This window comes from Pseudomyrmex gracilis, unplaced genomic scaffold (assembly GCF_002006095.1).
Source record: "Pseudomyrmex gracilis isolate BER0280 unplaced genomic scaffold, ASM200609v1 scaffold_180, whole genome shotgun sequence".
Taxonomy (NCBI): Eukaryota; Metazoa; Arthropoda; class Insecta; order Hymenoptera; family Formicidae; genus Pseudomyrmex; species Pseudomyrmex gracilis.
The window spans coordinates 56,945-75,839 of NW_018020764.1; the positions used below are offsets into that span (position 1 = coordinate 56,945).

At 43.2% G+C, this 18,895-nt stretch overlaps 1 protein-coding gene across 3 annotated transcripts in view; it reads left to right on the forward strand.

Annotated features, from left to right (window-relative positions):
• The window catches only part of LOC109858017 (serine/threonine-protein kinase 26), a 97,447-nt gene that overhangs the window by 34,558 nt on the left and 43,994 nt on the right, over positions 1-18,895 (forward strand). For 2 of the 3 annotated variants that reach the window (XM_020434897.1, XM_020434896.1), the window contains exon 2: positions 5,810-6,139. The exons of the other annotated variant lie outside the window; for it this stretch is intronic. In XM_020434897.1, the coding sequence (XP_020290486.1) occupies positions 5,957-6,139 (183 nt within the window). In that variant the 5' untranslated portion in view covers positions 5,810-5,956. The remainder of the gene's footprint in view (positions 1-5,809; positions 6,140-18,895) is intronic. 3 annotated transcript variants of the gene reach the window in all.

Genomic DNA, 18,895 nt, shown 5'->3' on the forward strand with positions numbered 1-18,895 from the left:
TTCAACAGCGATACACAGAGCGCGGTGGCTGATGAAGGAAGCCTCAATTAGTTCGTCTAATAATCCGCATTTTCCGCGGAAAGAGAGAGAGAGGACTTTTCCGCTCGTGTTTTCTCATCGAGTGCACTTGCTGATTGCGCAAACATTCAATTAAATTCTTTATCATCATTACAGATTGCTCGCATATCGCGGCAGGTGTGTGTGTGTGTGTTTTTTTTGTTTTATCATACGTCGAGTGTTTGTTGTCGCACTTGTGACGATTATTGGTCAGTCGCTGTCTGTCGCTGCGGTGTTTTAAAACACTGCAGTACACCGGTAATTCTGTAATAACGCCGGCAGCGAACGCGCTTTGTTCCGCGTAGGCCAGGCGTTTTTTTTTTTTTTTTTTCATGCGCCGCGACACGAGAGCTCGATAAAAGCAGACGCACACACACACACACACACAACGCGCGTAGGTAGGTACAGTAACCTTCGTATATTTCCGTGCCGCGAGAGGGGAAGGTGGTTTCCCTTCCACGTTCTCGTTCAACCGCTGTCTATCGGCCGCTGATGGCCGGAATACACCGGCGCGTGTAGAAGGGGATATCTTCCACCCCTCTCGCGGAGCCGAATGCGCGAAGGTTACTGTACCGTATGTATGTACGTACGTACATGTGCCGACGCGACATATATGTATATATGTATACGCGCCACCAGTCGTCCATATTGCCTTTCCTCGCTCTTCTCTCTTCTCCCCCGTAGCGTGCACCACGTATGTATCCGCATCCCACACACATGTACGCGCGCATATGCGTTATGTAAGCGGCCGTGTAACACTGGATGCGCGTTCTGCGAGAGGAAAGCAGGTGGAATATGAACCCTCGTCGCGTCTGTCGGGAATATATGTACGCTTGTGTGGGACTTGGTTGGGTTCACTTTTTTTTTTGTTTTTTTTTTATGTTCCGCTGTCAAGCCGAAAATTCAGCTCATCGACAGCGCGCGAGCGAAAAACGATTTTCATTCCGCCGCCGAAGCGTCCGCCACGCTGGAGCATCTGCGTAACGAGCGCGATTCTGGAACAGTTAGAAACCTCACAGTTGGAAGATAGAATGTAACTATGAAAGCGCACGTCAAACGTAAACTCGTTTATTTCTCGAAGTCGAAGACGTAACAGAGGTAGTTTCGAGATGTATAACGACAGTTCGTTTCTCTATTACGCCGCCGAGGAATTCAATCGGATTGTACCACCGGTCATTACGTAATTATGGTTAATAATCAGTCGGAGGATTAATGACACTGATGTATCGAGATCTCGAACGAGGCGGAGAGGAGATGGATGATCCGATGATGGCGTTGATCGGTTGGAATTTCCTGCGTGCGTCTTGAAGCAGAAGGAAATAGAGATCCGCGCGATGTTTTGATACGACGACGATTGTGGATCTTCATTTCTTTTTCTTGCTTCCTCGACGTGATCGTAAATCGTCTTCTCGCGGCTATAGTTTTCAATATCTTTATACACACGTGTGTCTTCTTGCGCAGTGTGTCGTAAATCAAACACGAGCGCCTCATCTCCGTCGTCGCTGATCGTTGCGTACAAAGCAAATTGTTGCTCGAGTCCTTGGACTATATTTGAAGCGCTTTTCAAAGGAGAAGAAACGACTTTGACTTCTTTTTGAAAATATCGCGAGCAAGAAACAATACATTGTATATTCCGCGTCTCTCTCTCTCTCTCTCTCTTTTTCCAAGAAGAAGAAGAGTCTTCAAAACGTACACGTTTCACAAAATTGAATAAGCCGTTGTTGCGTGCGAATATTAAATCCTTGCTTTAATGAGAAAAGTTACAATTGTTGGGAAATATATTGGAATACATTGCGAGAGACGCATTTTGAGCGAATCGAGCAAGACGGAAGTTCTATGCGGAGTTGAAAGTCGTGTAAATGCGAAATAGCGTAACGCCCAAGCGAGAAGAGAGAAAGAGAGAGAGAGAGAGAAAGAAAGAGAGAGTGTATTTCTCGCAAAAATATTTGCCTCAACTCGTCGTCCCTGCCTCGTTGTCCTTGCTGATGCGACAAGAAACTCGTCCGATTTAGTTTTTGTGCAAAACAACAACAAACGCGCGACGAAAACTTTATGCGCGCCCGGCTTTACGAACTGGAACCGACCTTCGTCCGCGAATCCTTCGTCGGCGCGTCCTACCGTCGCGAATGTTTTAAGGACATCGGGCGAGGAAACACGGTTGGCAGACAATTTCGCGAGAAACGTTCAAAGTTTCGCATCAAACGACCCTCGCGACGTTTTCTGCGATGTTACGTTGATGAGGAAAAGATTTTTTACATCAGGTTGTAAAAATAGCGATTTGACGTACGAAAAATATTTGCTATTGAGATTTACGGTCGAACGATGATGGAATGTTCTCCTGTGTAGTTGCGCGTGTGGAATATTGTGACGTATCGCGACGAAAGGACTGAAAATATATTTGATTCTCGTTTATATTTGCCATTGAACGGTTGAACGACGCGACGTATTGCCTGTCGATGAATGATTTCGACGAATTCTTTTTTTTTTTTTCACGGCCGATTTCGTTCGGTTAATTGGAAAAGTTACGTGTGCGATGCGATTGAATCTCCCGACTATACCCACATACGACTCTCAAACGAAAACACGCTCGATCGCCGGCCGATAATCTACATGGCTTTTTTTGTTTGTTTGTTTGTTTGTTTTTATAATGACAAAACCAGCAATCTGCTCTTTAACGACAGAACCGGCTCGTTTGCTCTCGGTACAATTTGAAATCGGTTAACGAGGTTATCTAAACCGAATTTTCCTCCGCTGTAATCTCCCCGGCGCGGAGACTTAAACGAGACCAGCGAGTTGAGAAAGTTTTCAATTATCGAGATTTCGTGCGATTTACTTTGTGATTAAAGTATCCTCGATCGTTCTTCGAGAGATAGAAAGAGAGAGAGAGAGAGAGAGAGAAAAAAAAAAGATGGCAAATTGATTGATCATTTTCAAGCGATAAGAGCGCGCGATGAAGAAAACGTATTCGATTTTTCAGCAAAAAACTTTATATAAACTCTCACATATACTGTCGCGGTTTAAAAAATTCCTCTTAATGAATTTTCCATAGTGAGAACAAGTTCCCACAATATATCGATGTATCGCTGCAATATGCCGCTTGGGAGGTCGAGGAGGATGATCTTTAACCGGAGGAACGCGGAGCGAATATCGCCGAGATTGCAAGAGGCGGTCAGAGATCACGCGCGACCCAATTTGATTACAAGGCAACGTTCTGGTCGTAATTATTGCCGTGGCGCTAACCGCGTTACGTCGTGCGTTAGACCGAAGGAGCTCCACCTGCGCTTGCCACTGCGCTTCGAGACATCCGGCCGAGTGGCTTCGCGTCGACCAATCAGTTCAGACCGAGTTCACTTCGAATAACTATTCCAATTAACAGTAAATACGTACGGTACTACACGGACTCCTCTGACAGCTCGTCGTTTGTTCCGCGATCACTCCGTAAGATGTTACAACCGAGAGAGAGAGAGAGACACTTGGTCTTGCCTCCGCGCGCGTCATTAATTCTTCATACTTGACAAATATTCTTATTGACAGCCATTCAGACAGATTGACTTGCCGACGCGTCGTCGCCCACTTCGCTCGTCGAATACATCTCGTCAACCGTTTCCTGCGACATATTTCTTCCGTTGATGTTTATGGGCCGTGAGAGAAAATTTTATCGCGCGCACCATGTTTATAAAGTCTGCGCGCGCTCGGACGGATAAAAACAGATCTAATTGGTTCGATGATAAATTTACATCTAATTAGTTCGGTAACGGCGGATCTTTTTCGGGATGCAGTGTATCGAATTGTCAAGCACTCGAACGGTGTTTCGCACGGTCACATTTTTAGTATACAGAATAATGATGACGGACACATCGGAATGTTTTATTGTTAGAGAGACACAAGTGTGTTGGATTTATACACAAGCAAACAACACGAAAGTAGTTCGCGAGACAAAACTTTACAGAAACGTGTGATGGAAAGTCAACTGAAAATTACTCTCCGAGTTGCGTTTAAATAGAAACGCGAACTGAAATTGCGCGATTTTATCTGATATTAAAATGCGATCGCAACGCGGTGATATAAGTCTCTCTTTTGTAAACGACAAGGATAAAGTGGACTCGTAATTCAGATCGAAGGATATGCTGATAAATAGAGAGAGAGAGAGAGAGAGAGACAAGGAGAAGTGAGAGAAAAGCCAGGACGGCGATTCAAAACGATTTATTGACCTGTTGACGATTTATTTATTGCCTTAGACCGACTCGATGAAAGATTACATTTCTGGATGCTAAACGATGTTTATAATGAATAATCGTGGTTTGCAAAGATCGACATGCACTTTGCACAAATCAAGGAGGAAGAAACGCGGAGTGTGGTGGGAGAAATCGAGAAAGAAAGAGAGAAAGACGGATAGCCGTAGTTCGCTGCACCTGACTATTTATAACAAATCAATAGGTGCCGTCAGCTGGTGCGTTCCTCGCGTGCGGGTCTTTCTTGCACTTGCAAACGGTTCTTGCGCGTATATACAGATTTTTTTTCGTTCGATCGCGTCATGGACAAAGAAGTTTTTCATTATTGAATTTTTTTAATTAAATTTAACGAAAAAATTTGCAACGCGCGATGTTTTTACGTGTGAAAAACATATTGTGTTGCATAAGAAAAGCCTTTTAAACGACCGGAGGAACGTGATATAATTTAATCGCGATCGATGACTCACTGTGTCAGCTACGACGGTGTAAAAAAAAAAAAAAGATATGTTATACCTTCACGTTATCGCGATATTAGTCATCGAAGGTTTTCATAGAAAGAATAAATAATTACACTTATTAATTCACCATTGTTATCGTTCGTCGCAAAAGTTTTCAATGACTTGCTGTCCGCCGCGCGATATTAACTTTCAGTATTTTGTCGAGCATACTCGGACGCGCGCAGTGCGGAAAAGAGTTTTACACGCTGCGTCACAATCAATGTTGACAAAAGCGAGCGCAAATGAGAATTGTGTTTTAATCAGACACAGTCTGATTCTCTTTCTCTCTCTTTAACAGAGGAATTGCGTCCGATTCAACTTCCAATTCGTTTATTCGCGGTATCGTAAACAATCACGCGATATTAATTGCTGCATCTGCGGTTTTACCGCTGTATTCAATTACGCGGCAGGATCGACATCCAACGAAATTAACGGGAGAAAATCCGAAAAAGCTTTTTCAGCTCGTTCGATCGCGCTCACACTCGAGCGCGGCGGTTTCCGCTGCGGATTCCGCGCGGTATCTTTGCGGTACACCGAGCTGATTCGGCGGGATGAAATCAGTCTTTCCTCGTGGAACGCGGTAGATCGCTGTGTGTTTGTGTTTGACCCAGGCAAAAGTCTCGAGTTCTTCCTCAGCGCTGAAGTCAAAGCACAATTTATTGTTACTCCGTATAATATAACTGTCTTAAGTGTATTTCTATTTCTATCTACATGTATTTCAGCAAGAGAAATTATTCTCTTGCGCGGCGACAAGGTTGTTTCTTAGATCGTCAGAAGGTACGTTACAACTTTTCTAAGGCGATGTCTTGGGAGAGGAGGGGGGGCATACAATAAATGATGTATAAGAAAAAACTCTATTTTTCTCCGAACAAATCTATGAAAAATATTCTTTCGACAAGATATTCTTTGTGAAAAGTTGCAAAAAGTTTCTGAAAGTCTCCATCCACCAAAGCGCACAATTCGCTTATACTATATATTTGTGCGACTTTTTGTCGCGACGAATAAAAACGGGTGATATTTTAGCTCAGTCGATCGAACTGGACGACGACTCGAGTCATGCGGCAAAACGAGGAGTAGCGGCGGGTCGGCGCAACGCATTTTCAAACGAGAATCTTCCTTGTACTCCCTTCCCCGCGTGTTTCGTGCGTGTGCACAACATAGACATTCATCATGTTCGCCGCGATGGTGCTGCACAAGCATAACAAGCACAACAACGGGAATCACTCGAATCACCACGCGAGCAACAACAACTCCACCAATTCCACCAACACCAGCACCAATCATCATCTCAACAACAACAATCACATCAATAACAATGTCAACAACGTGAACCAGGCGTACAGCACGAGAGCGGTAAGTGAAAGTGCATTTTTGCGAAAAATTCCATCGCTCGATTCTTTCATCTAGCCTTTTCACGGACATATTTTCGGCCGCACGAAATTCTTCGCGCGCCGTAATCCCGGAAATACTTGTCATTTTTCGCGGAAATTTCTAATTTGTTGAAAAAGTTATTCGAGAACATTTTTTTTTTTTTTATCCAAAAGAAGAAAGAAATAAATCTCGTTTGAATACATATTTCGAGGTAAGCTTGTCTTTCAATTCAATCAAGTTTCTTTACGAGCTTGTTTCTGAACGAAGACTCACAATCGCGCACACAGAAATTGCGCGACTCGTTAGATGCAAATTTCGTATCTTTTTCGCACAGTTGTATTTCTCAAAGCGCGAACCCGTCCCGGCGGGTAACCAGATTTTGCCGACTGCGGCAAGATTTAGAAGGATTTTTATCAGCCGCGGAGTGAGAAAGATTCGGACGGGAGAGACGCCTTTCGTTTTTCGGTCGGACGGAAGGACGTTGGAGAAAAGAAAATTTTTCCGCTCGAAGGGAAATCGCGTTTACGGCGCGCTAAGGGTGGGTCTTATCTCTCGCGTTGCAGAAACGATCCCGAAGAAGCGCCGGCGATATTCGCTGACGTCGTCGCCGACGACTCGTACCTACTGCGAAATGCGACGCGCATTGGTCGCAAATTTAGTCTTATCTCATTTTTGTTGTTTTTTTTTCTTTTTCTTATTCCTTCTGTCGCGTCCTTTCACTCTATTTCTCCCAGCATCTCTCTGACATTCATTTTTCAATTCCGTCAAAGATAGCGACGACGCGGAAGAGGTCTTTTTTATGCCGCGAACGAGAAAACGAGGTTGTATCCTTTTTTTTTTTATCATTTTATTTGTCACTTTTTCTCGTGAAAAATTCTTCGTAAAAAACACCTTCGTTGTAGAAAAATATGTGCATAGATACATCAAGCGAGTATCTTCATGAAATCGTTATTTCTCTTTTAATTCAAAAAAACAGTCGCATCGAGAAGCTTCCCGGGAGCGATTAAACTGAGAATTCAAATTCGATTTTAAACGCCGGATCTCTGCGGTTAAATTTAAATGGCACCGCATATGACGTATTACTTTAGCGCGCACAGTGGATTATATCGGCTTAATGTTTTGGGATTTTGCCGCGAATCTTCTATTTCACATGCGGTTCGTTAAAGTGGCACAAGGTATTTCGGTTTCAATTTTCCAGAGCACACTCGCGTGGCTACGAAAGATTGAAAATGGCGAAATCGACGAGCGGTTGATATCGAAATATATTTCGCGAAATACAATATCGGCGAGGTTGGTTAGAGTGTAACGCTATGTGACAGAATTTGTTTTTTTTCATAGAAGCGGCTATAAAGCGCGGCGACGTGCGCGCGGCGAGTTTCGACAAGAGATGGAATTTGTTCTGTTACGCGAAATCTGGGTTTTGAAGACTGGTATTGATTTATGCTATTTCTATAAACCGCTCCGCCGCAGTTGTCATCGAATTGCTTTTCTTTCTTGTCGGACGAGCAACTGTTCCATTTACATATTCTTACCCCGCAATTTATTTTCTTTTTTCTTCTTTTCGATCGTATATTTGAGACTTCGTGAAAATTGTAATCGTTCCCGATATTGCCATCGCGCTATTTGTTTGAGGTTTTTTTTGTAAATTGAGATAGTGGTATGAACATTTCACACACAGACTAAATAATACGCATTCGAGACATTCGCTCATTTCGCGGTTTCCTTCATTTTATTTTCGAATTACAGTTGCGGTTTTATTGTTTCGCGGCGCGATCTGCATCCTGTTTGCCGTCTGGTGGGCGGTTTATTTTTTGAGCGGTTCAGGGGTTGGAGGACTTCGAATGAGTTAATTGCATCTGTCGGTTCGCTCTTCCTCCCTTCCTCTCCTCTTTTCCCCTCTCCGAATCAAGTCGGAACTCGGAGAGGGTTGTATGCAAATGAAGTTGCGAGATTAAGTCCTTTGTGCTACTCGGTCCTGATAACGAACACGCTTAAAAGACCCGCTCGAAACGCTATAAATTAACAACTAGATTAAATCGTCCACCGCTCTATCCTGGACGTCTAGCGTCTTTTATAGCTCGTCGGTTTCCTCGCATCATTTACCTTGTGTTTGAGCGGCGAGTTACTCGGCGAGACGACCGACGTCGCGTCAGACTCTTCCCGTACATTTTTTATTCCCTCGACAGAAGAGATAGAGCTCTTTTTAAGTGCAACGATATATATAACATGTGCTATCATTTCTCACAGCTCGAGACAAATTTTATAAAATACAACTTGAATAAAATATTGCTTATCAAAACAAGAAAAGTATAAAAAAAGAAATTAACTCGATACATGTTGTTTAAATTTTTTATACATTTACAAATAAATTCGTATTGAAGAAAAACCTTGCGTGATAAAAGTGGAGTTTTGTTAAGCTTGCGAACGTGTAACAAGTTTTGCACAACAGATTTCAAGTAGCTAAATGAGCTTCGCCGAAGAAACAAGATTTTCACATTTCTCCCCGTCGTCGTCCCTTAAACGCTCGCTCGTAGGGCGAGAGAGTGTCGCCTATGTATGCAGGAGACAAAGGCAGTTAAATATATCGAGGTGAAGTGGAATAAAGCTCGTTTTTGCTCGAAAGGAAAAGGCCTCTCTCTTGCCCGCCGGCCGGAGACTCTCCCTTGTTTCGTTGTACCTTTCGTAACTTCCCTTCCCTCGGTCTGCGCGTCGTTTCTCAACCGCCGCGTAATTCGATTTCGAAGCACGGCGAGACTTTGCTTTGTGCGACTTCTCCCGGGCCCTCTCTTCTCCCCCACGCCGGCTTGAAATAACTTCATAAAGGGCTTCGATCTCTCCCCGGACTGGATTCCGTGTACGCGATACATCCTATCACGAACTACCGACGACGGTGTAAAACAAAAGGAAGACAAAATTTGACAGACGTCAGAAAAAAGAGAACAAAGATCGCGCGATTTCGAGCGTATAAAAGATGTGGATTTATTAAAACTTGGCAAAAATTGTTCTTCCACTTTCGAAGTTGCGGTTTGCAAAACAACAATTCTGTTCAAACGTGCGACATTTTCCGAAGGAATATCTCGCGAAATATAACGTTTGCCGAAATAATTTTACGTAAACAATTTCATTTTTGCGAGATTACTACGAAGAAATAATTTGTTAGAGAGAATTCGGATCCCGCATAATTTCCGCATTCTGATGAATTCCGTGCGTCAAATATGAGCTGACAAAGGGAATGACGGGGATTGTGATTAAAAATGTCAGCGATGATTAAAAACGAAGACTTTAATCCTAGATAAGAAAAAAAAGAACAGAAAAAGAGGTCGACTTGGGTGAACGATGAAACCCGGTCCGTGAGTCGAGGAGAAAGAGTTTCGATATTTGCGCGCTTTTCAGAATAGCAACTCTATTAACGGAAAATCAATAAACTATTAATCTCAATCGGCCGGAACCGATATGAATGGTCTCCGAATATCAATATTTTTCTTGTAATAAGTATTCAATGAGATTCGGACCGTAAAAAACTTTTTGCAAATGCCATTTTTTTCCATTCACACGAATGATTTCCATCGGATTTGGAAACATTTTGAATAGCCACGCGAAATTATTCATTTCTCCCTTTTCGTTTACATAAGAGATTTTATATCAGCGACGCGTCGAAGGCAAATCCGACGGCATGTTTGCAAAACGTTGATGCGTTCCATTAACGCGTCGGCGAAGCGAGACGGATCCGTCGGTCCGAAAATTTCACCCTCTCTCTCGTCGTCGGAGGGATGTACGGCGGGGAAGAGAGAGGGTGTGATGTTATCCCAGGAGGGGAAGCCCGGGCGAGACCGCATCTCACCCGCGTTGCCAAGGTTATGCTTGGACAATCAATGGACCCGGTTGTAATCGGCACGATTATAAACGGGTGTTCGCTTAACGCGAGGCCATCATTAATGTCCGACAAATTGGCCCGTGCTTTTGCAAATAGCTAACACGACGCCGCTATATGCCCTCTCTCGTCGCGGATGGGGAAAAACGTCGACGTCATTACGGCATTGATCGTCATTTCCGGGATGGAAGGTGATTACCGTCAGCAGCAGCGCGAGACAGCAAGCGCGAGACAGCAAGCGCTCGATAATTTCGAGAACGATTTCGAGCTTGTTCGCGCGGTTCCGCAATAATTAGCTCTCACAGAATTGATTTGCATGCACATTTGTATATATACATGTACGCGCGATACGTCACACGCGAGCTTTTAACTAACCCCACTCATGTAACACACTCGTCAAATATTTAAGCACGCGCGCGTTTATTGTTGATAATTCTCCTCTATTGTTGCCTCGCAACAACTGAATTCCGGAGGTTTATTATATTCGCGCGGATTTGCGCGACGCGTCGTCGACGGGATTAAACACGCGCGCTCGGCAAAAAGTGCTTCCACGTGCGTGCGCGTTGAATAACGCATACCATGTCGCGCCATGAGAATCGGAATATATTGGAGTTTAATCCCCCGACGTGACGTTTCTCTCCTAGTCGGGGTTATTAAAAACGTAGAACGAGGAAGAGGGAGAGAGCGGCAATTATTTTACGACCGTCATAACGGAGTTCCCTTCTTCGCGTTGTGAACTTTATATAGGATATAAAAGAGTCCAAGTTCCGATGTGATCGCGTCATCTCGTAGCGACTTCTGGGAGGGTTTGCCGTCGTCTTCCATTTATGTAGCGTCATGCCAACTCTCTCGAATCTATAAAACACACACAAATCCTCTTCCTTATACAATGGTATTGCGCGAGTGAACGTTATTCCCAGTGTCGCTACGTTACCAGTCGTTTGGATGTTTTCTTGGCGTATATACAAAAAGGAAGCATACGTTTTTATATTCGGAATGTCCCCGAATACATGAATGACTGATAAAAGATCGTATTTGATTCGCGAATATTTGGATTCCGATGCCAACTTGTGTTTGTTTTACATTCTGTTGAATATATATGTGTATATACAATATATATATAATATATATATATATATACACATACATACATACATACATATACATATATCCTATATAAAAAAATCCATGTGTACCGCGATGTGCGCGTTTCGGAGTCGAATCTATTGCATCTATTGTTACCTCTTTTCCGCGTTGCCGATTGGTTGATTGGTTAATCGAGTCGAGTCGAGTCGAATCAAATCGGTAAAATTGAGAGAGTAATGACAGAAAAGCGATTTTGACAATTCGTCATATGCGTGGAGAAAATTAAAAACGTGACTACAGTCACATGACAGGAAAAAGTAGAAAAACAACACGTGACTGTAATTTATATTATATATAACATAAAATAATATATATTATACATAAAATTTATTATATATTTATAATATTATACATTATATTGTATTATATGTATCATATATATACTACAGTAAGGTCACTGACCTCGGCCGCGCGGCCTTGGCGGGGCACTGACCTCGGCCGCGCGGCCTTGGCGGGGCATTGACCTCGGCCGCGCGGCCTTGGTGGGGTCACTGTCCTCGGTCGCGTGACCGCGGTGGGGTCACTGACCGCGCGGCCTTGGCGGGGCATTGACCTCGGCCGCGCGGCCTTGGTGGGGTCACTGTCCTCGGTCGCGTGACCGCGGTGGGGTCACTGACTTTGGTCACGTGATTACGGTATATATATATATACATATATATGTATATATGTGTGTGTGTATGTGTGTGTGTGTGTATTATATATAGAGATATAGAATATTATGTATAATATATATATTATTCTCTTTTTTATTTTTTTCTCTCTCATGTGACTTTAGTCACGTGTTGTTTTTCCATTCTCCTTTTTTATTTTATTTTTCGAGTTTGATTTTCATGCGTTATTTCTGACACCTCTCATATGTACATCATGTGTATTATATGATTTGTAAAATGTATATACTAGCTGTCATTGCAGTGATTGATTGTATTCACTGACACAACACGTTAAAATAAAAATAATAATAGCGTGCGCGTAGCGCGCCTGTGTTGTGCTAGTAATATAAATAAAAAACAAAACAGGGTTTCAAATTAAAAATTGTTAATTTTTCAAATTCTGTTTACTCGTAAACACTGTGAAATTCTAATTAGCGTTGATTAGCTTCTAATACATTCCAATGTAATCCGATTTATCGGGACTGAAAATATACGCCCGCATCTATCGCCTTGCTGTACCGTATAGATAACAGGACCTGGGGGTATTTAACGTCGACGCAGCGTGTTTTATGCAACGCGCGTGAGATCTTGTCGTATATAACACGGCACACAATTTGGGAAACTGTTAAAACCAAACGGCTGCGCAGCCGGAGATTGGCACATCGCAAACTGGGCATGCCGATATGTTTGTCGTTCGGATAGTATACATCCGATATTACACCGGCGAACAATCGATCAGCTTGCTGTCCGAACACAAAGCTTCTCACGCGGACGTGTCTCGGTATAGTAAACCGCTAGAAGCTCGAGGGAGGGAGGTAAAGAGAGAGAGAGAACCGAGAAAATAGCCGGGTGTTACTCAGCTGCAATTTTTGGCAAACATGCCGAGAACTCATTTAGGATTTTTACGCAAAAAAAGGTGGCGACCCCTTTGGGACGTGTTCAACACGACCTTTCTTTTGTTCTCTCCGACGATTACGTAATAATGCACGTATTGTGTTCGTAGCTCTTTCTCTCTCTTTTTCCTCTCATCTTTTCTCTCATTCGCTAGCTGTTGCTACAGTTACAGCACGTCAATCCACTCGAGCGCGTCTCTCGATTGCCACCTTGTGCATGATGTCGTTGACACGTTTTGTGTTTTGAAAATCCGACGCGTTGCAAGTCGCGTTTCAAGTTCTCGAAAGTGAACAAATTGCGCGATTATATAATCCATGCTTACAACAGTTATGTGTTACACTTTGCGTTTCTTCTTCGACACGGTTAGTTGACGCGAGCAAAAATACAGAATTTCATCCTGGTGACATAATATATTTTCGCGAATGCGACAAAGGGGAGATCTTCCTTCCGTTTCTTTTCTGCAGCGGAATCTGGCGAACGAACAAACAGCAAATTTTAGTAAAAGCGCGAGCATGAAACTCAAAAGTGGTTTTGCTCATAGCGACGTTAAGTATATTTTTTGCGGAAAATTTTCATTTTGCGGAAGTCGCGCGGTGCATCGGTCAATTAGCCGGTTTCGGCGTTGTCGTTAGGAGTAACACCGTTAAACACTTACGTTGCCGCCCATTAATGCACCCTACGTGCACTTCCCGCCGTTGGCCGGCAGCAGGAAGCTGCCCTGCGTCGCCCCCCCTGGCCCTTACGTACCTACTGTGAGAGGAAGGGACCAGAGACCGCCTAATGGTAACGATGTAATGACCTTACCGGTGCGGCGTATCTTCCGGTATACGAGCTTCCTGATGCCGGCGTGTATAGAGACCAGGAGCTATCGCCGCCCCGGGTCGATCGTAAAACTCGAACTTCCTTCACCCTCGGAAAACGCGCGGCAGCCGGTTTTACGACGAGAACCGTCGTGATCTTTGGACCCAAAGGTTTTCGCTCGTTTAGAGGAATCGCTGACAGTTCCCCGCAATCCGGCTATTTCTCGTGAATTCGCACCGACGAAAGAATCTTATTTCGCGCTTCCGCGAGTCTAATAGAAAGCGATTACTCTCTACTGCCTGGAAAATTGTGCTGAAAAAGAAAAATCACTTGTGTAATTTTTATTTTATTTTTTTTTTTATGATTATTGTATAGGGTTTTTTGAATTTATTCTCCCGAATATAGAGAAAGGCCATAGAGTTTTTCTGAATTTTTTTTTTAAGGTTATTTCTAGACTTAAATTGTACAGATTTAATCCCGGAGAAGGAAATTGGACCCTCAAATTATCTTGTGCGAAAGTTTCAAATCCGGCAGAATGTTGAATCTCACTATCTTATCTCTCTCCGGATTATGTGGCGCGAGGATTTCAAATCTAATTTTCGTTCTCATATTGTCGTATTACTCGATTGTCTCGAATCGAGATTTCGAGTTGTACTATTTTCGTCAGTTATTGGATTCTACGTGAACTCTTATTATCTAATTATTTGCGGTTACTGGAGTGCAATGATCTCTCTGAATTCACAATGTAATAACGAGTTATCTTGGCAGAACGTTCATTTCCTCTCTCAATACGCCACATTTACGCCACGTTTTAATCGCAAGAATCAATTCCCGCCTTGGGAATAAACGCGATAAAATGCCTGTGCCGCGGCATTGAGGTTCGAGTCGGACGGGATGGTTTTTGTTCGACGTTTCTATCCTTCTACCCGACACATCAAACGTCAGTATTCATTTCGTGTATTTTCGCCTCGGGCGGCCTCGACGTCGCTTCATTTTTCGCGAAAACACGCCTCTCGAGCTTTTACTTAAGCAGCAATTTTCAACGCGCCAATCTTCCCGTCCGAAATGGAACTATTCGGGCGTTTTCTATCTTTTTTTTTTCTTTCCTGCTCGCCGACTTCAAAATGTTACATCCATTTACATCTCCATTTTATGGAGATAAAATTATCTTTTTTCGCATTAGTATAAGTAAAGCATCACAAATTTATGTAACGTCATATTATAGTGTTACATTGAAGAGATGAAAATAAAAAGTTACGACTCTCAAACTGGAAAAATCATCAAAATATAATATCAGATATTAGACTTGCGCTCGTGTCTGACTCGATAGTCTATTTTTTCACGTGAAAGTTATTTATTTCATGCAACATTGTATATTTATTTAGTGCGTACCTATTCTGACGGACAGATGGGTGTATATATATGCACATGAATAAGGTAGCCCAGACTTATGAGCATCGTAAAATATGATCGATAGAGTGTATCGCGTGCCGAACAACACAAAAAGTATCATGAATAAATGTAAATGTGCGCGATATACGGTGAATCACGAGGGTGAATTCTCTTTCTCTCTCTTTCTCTCTCTCTTTCTCTTTTTACAAGATGTGTAGCAGCAAAAATAATAATTCGGAAAATCAATTTATCATGTAGTTGGTTCGCGAGTATCTTATCGACAATTTTATTGTATTGATGTGATAAAAAAAAAAAAAAAGATTTACTTGACACGTGTGTGCGTGAAGTAATAAAATTTTATTGATAGATACAATTACAGACAAAAAAATAATAATTTCGCTGTGATAAAGCTTTTATTGAAAGTAATTAAACAATTAACAGACAATTAACAAACTTGCAAATAATTCTTCTGTATTTAATTATCTGAAATTTTTTTGTTTTAAATCGCGTTACAATGCTCGCGCGATACATATCGATTGATTCGCGTTATCGCGCGACACGTGTGTGTGTTTCTCGCGAACGACAAATGACCGAGTTCTGTGCAAATGTGCCATACGCTTCTTGCATTCGAAGAACAAGACCTTCAGATCCAATAAGAACACGGAACGTCGCTCCGTGACGTACGGGGTCTTTCGCGGCACTTCTTCGCGTTTCTTACGTCAATGCGCATTTAGTCTCTCTCGCGTCTTTCCGTTCCGCGCAAATGTAACGTACTCAGCTCCCGGCGTATACTTCTCAGCTGTCATCGCGTTTCTCCTCACCGCGGCCCCGAAAAATCTAATATCCCGCCCACTCATCCTGTCTCTTGGCACCCGCAACCCGCCACCTCTATTCAAGGATTTTGGAGGATGCGCGGAGGCTTGGCAATGCCGAAATTGGCAAGCTTCCGGCATCTCGAATAAGGTCGCCCCTTTCTCCCGACTGTCTATCGGTATTCCATCGCTCGGCACGGTGTCATCAAGTATTTACTAACGATCGGTGCCGACTTCGTGTTTTATTCGTCGGATATACCCGATCGTCACGGGAAACTGCGCAGTCTTCTTCTTCTTCTTCTTACCTTAATCTTCTTATCTTAATCTTTCTTCTTACTAAGAAATCTCGTCGTGGTGGCGGCGAACCGAAGTGTAAATTTTGTTATCTCTTTCGAAATTGCCGAATGTCACGTAAATCATGACATTGAGCAACGAGAGGATATTTATTCTGGAGATTCAGACGCGATCATCCTCTCGTAAGAGCGCCGGCTCGAAACTTCGCGGTTCGTAAATTCTCAGTCAAACGAGTCACGTTGACGTTGTTCGAGTTGATTCTAAATTTTCATTACGTTATCGATGTGTTCGAGGATTGTGGATATTCGATTTGGCCGCACTTGCGATGTACACGCGTTACGGCGCAATAAATACGCAATTTGTCACTTACAGTACTCAAAAGGACAAATACAATCGCGACAGCTGCGGTGATAAGTGCCGTTACGGTGTAACCGTCCAATCAGAGAGTGAACATGTTTATATATACATATATATATATGCGTACTCGGATTTCTGCAACGATCGTAATTTCGCGGCAACCGCGCGCGCCCGCGCGAGCGAGCGCTTTATCTGTCACTCGCGTCGTTTGTCATGTATACCGCTGTGAAAGTACTGGAATTACTCGCGTCACTTCCCTCGCGCGGTTCGAACGAATAGGTATCGAACATGGTGTTTGCTGCTCGAATGACTCCGCCGCTCTCGGCATCTCGCGACGGCGAATCGCGCACGCACTGTCTTGACCTCGTCAAATGTCGGAGCGGCATTTGAAAGGAGAACGACCGCTTGTGTGCACCTTTAATACCAACCACTTTCAGCTCGCCGCCGCCAATGGTTAGCGGCGCTCACTGTGCTTCACCGTTGGTAGCAGTTCGTTACCACCATGGCATTTAAAAATCGCCGGGATATCTGACGATATGGTTAATTCGTTGCGCACATGCGAACTTTGCGAGTTTTGTTTTGTTTTTTTTTTTTTTTATTGCAATTTGAGACGCCTCGAAGATGCGTTGCTATCGCGTGTTAGCACAATAGCAATTTATTTTCGACGGTAGATGCTCGAACCTTTGTGAAATAAAATACACACGAATGTGAAATACGACACGAGTCCGCATTCTTCTTCACATTCGACGAAATTTCTCAAGTCGTTTCTTTTCCTTGGAAGCACGCACAAAGAGAAGATGATTTATATGTACAAAACACGACGCGCAATGTAAAATTCGCGTAGGGTATTGACATATCAGCGTATTTACGGGAAAGTCGTATCGATCCGTTACAGACGCGATGGAGCGTGTGTATCGAGACATATGAAAGACGAGGTGTATGTCGCGTTATTGTCGACGATCTATATTAGGGTTGCAAAAACGAGTAATAATCGGTGTCTGTGAGCAAATTTCTGCATTTTCACACCGGTGTTACTTTAAATATTGTTATATTTTCATTCTCTCTTTAGAATTCATCGAAGTTGCAACATACATTTAGTGTATGATACTTTAAAACATGTTAGTATAATTAACAATCTCTCTCCTTCGAGTTCTCACTTGAGCAACTGAAGCAAATCAACATCAGAAACTTTATTGCGTTATTTATTCTCATCATTATATTATTTCCTCGATAAATGGACAAATATTATTTTACGATCTCGATTTGCTTGTACAGCTTGGCTTTTATGGCCGTCGTATTGTCGAATCCTTATTGTATTACGGGCTCGTAAATTCGATGCGTCATAATAAAGTAATGCCGCATGAAAGCACAAAGCAGATTGGTGCACACATAGAGAATTAAAAGACAATTTATTATAATCGAAAACACGGTCGCGACTCGCTGCCAATTGTGTTAGGAAGACGACCTTTACGTAACGACCGATTGTAGTGGTGGAATACCACACCAGAATATATATGTATCGTCCGTCGCGAGAGACTAGAGCGAAACGATCGAGGCTTTATCGAATCGCTCGCATCGCGCTGTCGTGGGCAGTAATTTTGCGTCGTCGAGGAACAACGGATCGAGCGGTGCAAGCGCAATTGGGGTCAGCAAATCGTAACACGCGGCACAGTCCTATAGTTATGTTCAGAGCGTTCGATCATTTCTTGTTAATGATAAAAATAAAATTCTGAACGAGAAGCAAAGTGTGTAAGTGTTGCAACTTTTAAATTCCCACAATTTCAACAAATTTTATACAAAAATTTTGTGTTTGGGACAAAAAGTCCGAAATCTCTTTACACTTGGAAAATCTTTGGAAATTTTTACGCTGATGTGCGTGCGAGGATTCTGTCATTTTTCGTTGCAATCGACCGTTCCGTTCCGCGAAAATAACGCGAAGGAATCCTTTTCTTCATTCGCTCCTCACGCGCGTCGCTGCGCGAGATTGCTCGCGTGTCGAACGTTCGCGTGGTAGGTGCGCGCGCGCGATATATCTCTCGTTGCCTTTCACTCGGTTTGTACGTACCCTCGTGCCATTGTACAGCAGCAGCGCGCTGCGTGTTGCGCAACGATATTTTAGTTGTAGCGTATTGCAAAATGAACGCGCCTGAACACACGAGAGCTCGTCATCGCGTTGCGGTCGTGTCGCAGCTGTCGCCTCGATTATCCTCTTCCGGCACGCGCCGAGATGCTGCAACTACACGTAGTGTCTCTCTCGTGAGACGATATTTATTACAATGGGCCATGCGAATTCTCTTCTTTGTTTATACTTCGCGAGGTATCTGAGATTCAACGCGAGCGTAACGCGACAGCGAGAGATAAAAAGATCTTGTGTGTGCACGGTCGGTGCGCGAAATTCATCAAAATTCTTCGCGCGTGCATTGACGACATTATTAAAAATTTCACAGCTAGGATGACACACACAAGGCGATGAATCACGCGCACGTGCGACACTCTTTGCGTTCGGGATATGTAAACGGTG